Below are 9,216 nucleotides of genomic sequence, written 5' to 3'. Positions count from 1 at the left end.
TACTTTTGATCCCAGCATCCCAGAGGCAGGGGCAAGGAGCATCTCTGTGAGTTGGAGGCCAGTCTGGACTACCTTTCCAAGTAGCTCCAAGCAACTTCCAAGACAGCCAGGACTATATAGAGAGACCCTGTCTCAAAACAAAAGTAAACACAAAACAAAAACCCCATAAAGTTGAAAGTTCCAAGAAAAACGAAACAATCACATTTAGTCAATATTCTTCAAGATTTAGAATAAGATGGGTCCACCAGAGCCTCTGAAAATACACACACACACATACACACACATACACACACACACACACACACACACACACACACACACCCGAGAATGTTGAGTGGGCTGGGTCTCACCACCACCACCAGGGGGAACCCCAGGCACCACCCTCTGATAGTGATGGGCCTCGCTTTTCAGAAAAATTGTTGGCAAGCCGATAAAAACTTTAAAACTTTTGAGATGTTGAGAGCTAAACAGAGGTCAGACTTCATGGTGACAGTATTTGGCTGTTTTAAACATCTTGTAAGTCAAAAGTTAAGTTTTGTTTTTTGTTTTTTTTAGCAAAAACTGCTTTCAAGTGCCTCCAAGTATGGGCAAGGCACTAGATCTCTATGAGGTGGAGGCCTCCACGTACTTCCAACTAGACAGATCCTGTCTCAGAAAAACAAAACAGATCAGGCTGGCCTTAACTCAGTACCACCACAGACCAGCTTAGACCAGGTTCTTGAAGTCCTGCTCCTGTAAGACACCAGAACCCCAGGAATTGCTTTTGGAAGTCACTCTGCTCTGCCAGAGGCCACACCTGTCAACAGAAGTCCAGATGAGCACCTAGGATACTTGTCATCAGACACACCTCTGCCAGCCAGCTGAAGGAACAGATGTGGAGACCCACAGCCAAACATTAGATGGAGAGAGAGCACAGATTGGAGATCTCTACCCACTGGTTCAGCTAAGCAGGACTCACAGGGTCTATGCTAGGTCTTCTTTGGGGATGGCGGTGTCTCTGACTCTTTTGCCTACTCTTGGGACCCTTTTTGACCTCCTGGGTTGCCTTATCCAACCCTGATATGTGGGTTTGTGCCTCACTGTCATATCTAGCTATGCTATGTTTGGCTGATCTCCCTGAGAGGCCTGCTCTTTTCTAAAGGAAAACAGAGAGTGGACGTGATGGGGGAGGGGAAGCTGTGAGGGTGGAAGAGGAAACTTCGATTGGGGTGTATTGAAAACAAAACAAAATTAAATTAAAAAAAAAAAAAAAAGAGTGAAGCCTTCACTCTGCCCTTGAGCCCTCTCACGAGCAGCTCCTGCACTTGTGCCTACCCATAACCACCTGATAAATACATGTAAAACAAGAGAAAAGACAAATCTAATGTCTCAATAATTTATGCAGGAAATAGAGAAATCAATAAACAATTCAAAAAAAAAACGTCTTTTTTTTTCCTTTTTACTGTAGCAGGTCACTGATAATTTCCAAAACACTAGGCAAAGAAAAGATGAGGAGAAACCGAAGAGCTCTTACACAAAAGGTCAGAATTCAGAAGCACAGCAATTCCTGGAACTAGAAGAATGTAACATGATACCCTTAAGTCCTGAGGAGAGAGGGTTTTCAGCTAAACAAACTGCTCTTACCTTGTTACAGTTTCAAATGTCTAAGATTCAAATCAGAACAAACAGGCAAATTCCACAATTTCCCATCCACTTTTCTCTGGAAATCTGAAGGATGTTCCTTTTTAAGTGGGGTAAATGGAGATGAATGCATAGGACCCAGAGAGAAGAGAGGGAGGTATGCAGATCCTGGTGCAGGGTAACCCACACTGAGGACTGAACCACAATACAAGAACAAAGAGCAGGCTGGACTCCGTGGGATCCAGAGAGTGGATCCCAAAGATGAATTAATGGCAAACACATGCAGGAGAGTAAGGGGCAGAGCCCGGGAGTAACTCAGCGGTTAAGAGGGCTTGCCACCAAACCTGAGACTCTGGGTTCAATCCTTTGAGCCCACATAGTGGAAAAAGCAAAAAGCAAAAACTTAACTCCGACAGGTTGCTGTCTGAACTAAAAAGGAAAATTATTAACTCCAGAGAAAACAAAAATTGTGCAACAGTGGAAATATAATGTAGGACAGGTTGTTCTCTGTTAAAACCTACACTGATAGAACTAGAGTACTCATAGGTGATGCCCATCAAATTGGAGTGAGGCTGGGTAGTTGACTAGTCTTAAAGATTGTCATGTAGAGACACCTACTATATAAAAACCAATAGACAGGACTAAAAGCATGCTTGTGGCTGAACATAGTGACACATGCCTTTAATTCCAGCATTATGTAAAACTGAAGCAAGACTGGTCTATGTAGTGAGTTCCAAGGCTATGATGGTTATTTCTGGTTGTCAACTTGATTACATCTAGAATGAACTCCAATCCAGAATTGGAGGGCACACCTGTGATGCAGATCTTGAGGCTGAAAGATGCAGGCTTCTGACCTGGATCTTGACATGGAGACCTTGAGGCATAGTGGCCTTGAAAAGCCTAGGCCTAGGCAAGGTGGTATACCCTTTAATCCCAGGAGACTGAGGCAAGCCAATCTCTGAGTTCAAGGTCATCCTGGGACAAAGCGGGCTGGCATATCTGTTAGAGCCAAATTCTTCAGGATTCCATCTTAAACAGAAACTAGCCACATGTGTCTGAGCAGCTACGAGAGTTTTGGAATTTCCATTTGCAGAAGGCTGACCATTGTTGAGTTAGTTGGACTACAGATTATAAATCATTACAATAAATTCCCTTACTATATAGCAACATTCCATGAGTTCTGTGACTCTAGAGAACCCTAATATACAGGCTGAGGCTCAGAGGTTTGAATTTGTGTAAAATCGGGGTAGAGTATTGCATCTGTTACTCACTGTTGACCCTCCCCAGCCAGTCAACTTTTAAAACAATGTCTGCAATAAAGCATGATGGCTTACACCTATAATGACAGCACCAGCCTGGTCTGGATACTGACTTCCAGGCAAGTAGGACAGAATAACAAGACTCTCTCTAAAGATAAGCTGAACCTTGGGATGGCAGCACATGCCTTTGATAACAGCACTTGAGAGGCAAAAGTAGGTAGACGTCTAAGTTCGAGGTCAACCTTGTCTACAAAGTGAGTTTCAGGACAGCCAGGGCTACACACACACACACACACACACACACACACACACACACACACACAAAACCCTATCGTGAAAAATCAAAATAAAACCAAACAAAAAAAGATGCTTTCAAGTTTAGTTTAATTACCTGTACAATCTGTTGTGGATTTTAAAAATAAGCTATGTCAGACCATGCATAACCAGAGTTCGTTTAATTTATTAAATGTCCCATGACAATTTTGCTTTAAGTTTTGGATTCAGTTAAGATGGCATGGTAGGCCACATACATCCACCGCCCATGTCTATTCTCTAAGCACCAAAACCCAGGATGATTAGTCTCCATAGCAAAAGGTACTGTGCAGGTGTGGGTAATCTACAGACCCTGAAAAGGATATCATCCTAGGTTATCCATGTGGGTCCAGCCTACTCACAAAAGGCCCTGACACTTCCTAGCAGTGGAAAACCAGACAGCTAGTCCATGACAAAGATTCAACTTGACGCTGCTGGTCTTGAAGGGGGAGGAAGAAGAGCTAAGAAAAGTTGGTGGTCTCTAGAAGCTGAGAAGGGCTCTTAGTTGGCAGCTGTAAGAAAAAAGGGATTTCTGCCTTACCATTGTAGGGAAGTGAATTCTACCAATAGCTTGAAGGTGCAGGAGGTGAGCCCCAACTTCTAGAAAGGAACTTAGCCTGGGTATTAATCTAGTGAGAGCCCCGTATCAAACGTTTGCTGTACAGAGCTGTATTTGTGTTGTCTCAAACCACTGGTTTTATGATATGTGTTAATAGCAGCAATGTGGGCCTATTACAATAGTAAGCTCTCCTGGTTTCACATGTAAAGTGTTTAAAGAGTATCGTGAATGCACTGAATGTATATATACATTTAAAAACATTTAAGACTTTAAATGTGACATTGGAAGAGAGGCAGTTCAAGAACCAAGACATCAGGGTGGTTCTGGGGGGAAGAATTTGCCAGGACTTTGAAACCAGTAAGAGTGAGAGACAAGTTGGGCTGGAGAAAAAGAGGGAGCCATGAACCCACATCCTCAGATTCCAACACACAACTTCCCCAGGGGGTGGGGTGCAGAGGATGCCTCACCTATGAGCCCCTAAGCCAGTGGGACAATGAATAGAAAGATCCTGCCCAAGGGCTTTGTGGAGGACATGGGTCCTGGTCTCAAGTGTGTGGAAGATCAGAGAGAGGGCTCAAGGCAGGTCTGCAAGGGACTGGGACCATGGAATTTCCTGGCCAACTTCAAGCTCTCTAGTCTGTGACTCTCCAATTAGGTGAGGTCTGCCTGATGCCTGGCACTGTGTTTGACAGCTGAAGGGGTTCTATTACTTTTGAGTCCAGGCTCCTTCCCTAGGTCTCTGCCACCTGAAGGCATGGCTGTTGTCCAGTACCAGATGGAGTGGTTCCCCTAACTGACATGTATCCACTCCCATCCAGGCTCTGGGCTCCATCACCACCCCAGGGTCCCACACTGCTACAGAAAACTGGGGGAGGGGGGTTCACTAGCAGGACCTGTGTTCAGTTCCAGGGAACACAGGTAGAAGGCAGCTTTGAGCAGTGTGGGGCTCTTTGACAAGTGGGCAACCCTAGTATTTCTGCTTGGCTGTCAGGACTGGAAAGGTCACGCTTGTGTTCCACGGTACTTGAGAAAAGTGGTCTCCAGAAAGGCTGCTAGCTTTGTCCGGTCATCCTACAGTAGATGGGTGGGGAAGCATTGTAGTACTGGGCAGCTCAGCAGACCCTGTACCTTTCCAAACCCGAAGTGCACCAGCCCACCTCGTGCAGGAAGCCATAGTGTACTAGTTCAGCGGCGAGGTCTTGGGCACTGTCGGCTGAAGAGAGAACACAGGACAAGTGAGTTGTGGCACTAGCCAATGTCTGAGCCCCAGCCCACCACCGGGTCCCCTACCAGCCTACTTGGGAGAAGATCATAGGTCAGCTGCCTGTGTAGCCGGTCCTCAAGCACCAAAAGCAGAGTAAGCTGTGGATGGGAGGGCGTGATCTGGGTGGCGCCAGAGTTGATTTGTCCCCATCTTCCCTAGTCCCACCCAGGGCCCTAACTCACGTGCCACCGAGCCTTGTCCTCGCTTCTTTCCAGGTTGCATTGCATCTGGACAACCTGGGGGCAGGGAAGATGTAGTAGCCTGTCACAGAGTACTACTTAGCAAGGGAGCCCAGAAGGATCAGCAGAGACCCCAAAATGGTAAACATCTCCAAGGGAAGTCCAAAAGGCACATTCTACTGCACCAGCCATGAGGTATTAGGGAAGGCTTCCAAGAGTAGGCCTTCTGTTTGGGTACCGAACGATGAATACAATGCCAGAGAGAGGTAAGGGGGAGTGGAAACTGTGGAAAGCAAGGAAATGCTTTGTCCCAGGGTGTGACTGTACATAAGCAAGGTGCCACCAGGGGACTGGGGCTTAGGCTGAGTTCCACTAGCTCTCTGGGCAGCCGGGATCCAGACTACTGGCATTTGAATTTAGGGTGTACTGAGGAAGAAAGGAAGCTAGAATGGGGGAGACCGGAGTGAGGGTTCTGGATCCAGATGGGGAACTGAGGTGGCTGAAGCCTCTGGAAGAGAGCATGCAACCGGATGGGGGAAGGGCTGTAAAAGCAAGAAGCCTCTGGGGAGAATGGTTGTCTTGGTCCCGTCACAGTTTCCACAAAGGGGTCAGCTTGGATTTGGTCTCTGGAAGCCTTGGGGAGAACTGAGATGGAGAGAGATGGGTCCCTAGAGAAAGGCACCCATTTCCTGGTTGTTGGCAGCTCTGAGAAACAGAACAGTACAGCAGGAGTTGGGGACTCACCTTCCTGGTCTCTGAGTCAAAGGGTTCTGGCGTTGGAGTTTTGGCCTTTTGGGCCTCCTCTGGGGGTGGAGCCAACACCCGGGGAAGCCCCAAGGGCCGGGCTGCCGCAAAATTCATCAGTGGATAGATCCCGTTCCTGGAGATAGACGAGGGGGTAGGTAGGTGGGGACTCAGGCCTGATAGTGCTTTTTCGTCAGTCTTATGCCAGCTCTCACCTGACATCCTCTAGGAATTTGTCCAGCTCCAAGAAGGAGACCTCTGAGTACCTAGAATGGCATGGAAGAGGTGTCATGAGATATGAGAGGCGTCAGGGCAAAACCTAGCCAAGAGCTAGGAGGGGAAGCCTCATTTAGCCATTACTCACCGCCACTGCATTGGGGGTCCATGGGGCTGGGGCATCTCAGCCAAAACTGCGTGGAGGTCCATGGCCTTGGTCTTTTCCTCTACCACATTCTCAGGCATGAGGTCTGCGAACCACAAAAATGCACATGGAGGTGGAGACAACCTAAGGGTCCTTCAAAGACCCTTCCATGGTCTGACCCCAAGATCCTGGTCCACCCCAGCCCTTCTGCTCCTCACACTGGTGCTGGATGAAGCAGTGGGCTGCCAGCAACTTCAGCGAGTGCACCTCGAAGAGCACTCGGTGGAAGAGGAGGTTGTGGGCTGAGGGTCGGCGGGCAGGGTCCCGGGCCAGGCAGGAGAGGATGAATTCCTAGGTTGTGGAAAAGAAAGGCAGGTGGCAGGTGGAAAAATCCTCACTCTAGAGGAGGTCCTTCAAGTCCCTAGACCCCACGGATCCAACTGCCACCTCCTCCCACCTCAGTGACGCTGGAGGAACCTTCCTGTATGAATGAGCAGCGAAGGCATCCCATTAGCAGCTCAGGATCTGATTCTGTAACCTTGAGGACAGGAAGGCCTTGGGCTCCAAACACCCATGCCCTACTTCCGTTCACCCTGGTGGAATCTGTGAGCTTCTAGATGAGTCTTCCTTTCCAGTGGACCTTAGGCCACCTGCTACACTTTCAGATGTACTGACCAGACTACACCTCTTGCCTGCCTACAGTACTTCAAGGAGAAGCCCGGGCACCTGCAGTCAGCCTTAGAGGGGCAAGGTAAGCTTCTCACCCGCATGTTGGGGTCACTCAGCGAGTGCCTGGCTCGAGCAATAGCCTCTTCGGTGACTCGGGTATCCCCATTGGCTTGGATCTCCAGTACAGCCATCTGCATTTGCAGGGACAAATTGAGATGGAGTAGAACCCAGAGCAGAGGCTATGAGGAGAGTGGATAGTACCTCCAGTGCACACATCCCAAAAGAGAAGATGTCCACAGCAGTCCCATCATTGACTTCTGAAACGGGAAAAACAAGGCAGGGTTGGTCAGTCTGATGGGCCAGCAGGTCAGGTCAGATGCTCCAGTGTGGTCTAAGAACTCACCGCCATACTCTGGTGGGAAAAAGTGCAGGTTTCGGAGTTCCTCCCGTTCAGCTCGAATAGGGCTCCGGAGATCATCAGGAAGTGCTAAGAAAAAGTGTGGAGCTGAGCAGACCAGCTTCTCCACGGCCCCCAAACCCCAGAGACCTCACACACCATTGGAGAAGATCCGGTACCACACTGCAGAGAGAAAGAGAGAGCGTCAGTGGAGCCAGGAGGCTGGGCAGTGTCTCTCCTGGGCTCCCGAAGGTTCAGCACCCCTGCCCCGTCCCGCCTCGCCAGTACCAGAGCCGATCTTGATGAGGCCATTGTGCTGAATGAAGATGGTGTCGCTGGTCAGGTTCCCGTGGATGATGGGGGGACTGCAGGCGTGCAAAAAACTGCAAGCACAGAGGAAGGGAGGCAGGAAGAACCGGGTCAGAGAGCACCGGAAAGGTGCAGAGCAGGGGGGCAAGCGCTTGGTCAAGGCTCTCACCTGAGTGCGGACAGGATCTGCGTACACCAGCGCTTCCAGGCCTGGCAGCGGACGCACGACTCCGTCGGGTGGGCACCAAGAGGCTGCTGAGCCTGCGGAGCCCGCCCGCTACCCCACTCCTGAACCGAGGTCTCTCGGAGTCCCCCGCCCCACCACTGTCCCTAAGTTCTGCGGGACTCCCTCCAGTCCCCAGCCCACTCCCCATACCCGGGCGTTCATGGCCTTGTGGTTCTTCTTGGTCTTTTTGAGAAACTGCTTGAGGCTGCCAGACGACACGTATTCTGTGATGAAGATGACCTGCGGGCAGGCGGGCTCCGCCGTTGCGGGTGGGTCCCCATGCTGCCCCACCCAGCCTGTGGCTTCACTCCGCCCTTCACCCGCCCCTAGCTCACCCTCGCGCGGGCCTCAGAGGCGTCCAGCCAATACTTGTGCAGCTTGACGATGTTGGGGTGGTCCACCAGCGCCAGCTGCTCAAACATGGTCTGGATCTTCTCCTGAGGAAGGAGGATGGTCGTGGGGACAATCAACGGTATGGGGCAAAGGGGGTTTAGACAAGGTCTCACCTCATGGGCCGCAAAGGCCTTCCTATCCCCGAAGTGAAGCTCGTTCCACACCACTTCTACACCTTCCTCCGTGTCCATGGCCAGAAAGGTGCTCTGGATCCCGGGCATGTTCCCTTGGTTCACCTGGGTGGGAAGGATGTGTGTCCAGATACGAATAGATTCAGGATGTGGACGTGGTCTCTGCCACAACCTTCTCCTAACCATGAATGAGCTGCTAGCCCTGCCCAGCTCAGTGGGAGAGCTGGGGTGGTAAGGCTGGGGATCAAGAACCCAAGGGGAGAGGGGTGGTGTCCAAGGGCTGGGCCAAAAGGTAAAGCAGGTTTTAGAGGTTGGGGACGATCCCCAGAGGGGTAGTGGGGGATCCAAGAGGCACGTGGAGGTGGTCCCAGAATGACACTGGTGTTCAAGGTATGGGGGTTTCTCACCAGGGCTTGGGGCCAAAGGGATCCGAGGGCCTCCAGAGCCCAGGACGTTCGGGGAGTCCCTCATACTGGCTCGACCCCACGGATGCCATGGCCTCCATCCTTAGGCTACGGGACGGCGGCGTCACCCGCACCCGTGCCCACCTGCTCCCGCCGCTTCTGCCAGCGGCCACACGGGCTCTCCTCCAGGATGTCGCTCTCGTCCTCGCTCTCGTCCTCTCGCTCGCGCTCCCGGCCTCTCCTCGGCGCCGGCTCCGGGGCCGCCATGGCTCGGCGAGCCCAGGCCGCCGCCCTCCACGCAAGCCCTCGCCCCGCTCCCGCCCGCCCTGGCCCAGCGCCCGGCAGCCCAACCTGGAGCCCAGCGGAGCGGCCGCCGCGAGCCCTCCTCG

The 9,216-nt window shown here is 51.1% G+C and overlaps 1 protein-coding gene across 3 annotated transcripts; it reads right to left on the bottom strand.

Moving 5' to 3' along the window:
• Positions 1 to 3,290: 3,290 nt before the first annotated feature.
• NRBP2 (nuclear receptor binding protein 2) lies at positions 3,291 to 9,137 on the bottom strand. Of its 3 annotated transcripts, XM_080939299.1 has the most exons (18): positions 8,972 to 9,137; positions 8,406 to 8,528; positions 8,235 to 8,336; positions 8,050 to 8,139; positions 7,843 to 7,883; positions 7,653 to 7,747; positions 7,524 to 7,547; positions 7,371 to 7,454; positions 7,229 to 7,284; positions 7,063 to 7,158; positions 6,517 to 6,649; positions 6,302 to 6,404; positions 6,153 to 6,203; positions 5,938 to 6,073; positions 5,197 to 5,250; positions 5,049 to 5,112; positions 4,908 to 4,963; positions 3,291 to 4,821 (listed from the first exon to the last, which is right to left on the bottom strand). In XM_080939299.1, exons 1-18 carry the CDS (start codon positions 9,092 to 9,094, stop codon positions 4,753 to 4,755), a joined length of 1,500 nt encoding a protein of 499 aa, XP_080795425.1. In that variant the 5' UTR covers positions 9,095 to 9,137; the 3' UTR covers positions 3,291 to 4,752. The 3 variants fall into 3 exon arrangements, with proteins under 3 accessions (XP_080795425.1, XP_080795426.1, XP_080795427.1); XM_080939300.1 differs by lacking the exon at positions 5,049 to 5,112 and having other exon boundaries at positions 4,908 to 4,956; XM_080939301.1 differs by lacking the exon at positions 8,972 to 9,137 and having other exon boundaries at positions 8,050 to 8,104; positions 8,406 to 8,531.
• Positions 9,138 to 9,216: the final 79 nt, after the last annotated feature.

Source organism: Micromys minutus, assembly GCF_963924665.1.
Source record: "Micromys minutus genome assembly, chromosome: 27".
NCBI classification, from domain to species: domain Eukaryota; kingdom Metazoa; phylum Chordata; class Mammalia; order Rodentia; family Muridae; genus Micromys; species Micromys minutus.
This window is presented reverse-complemented; position numbering and strand designations above follow the sequence as displayed.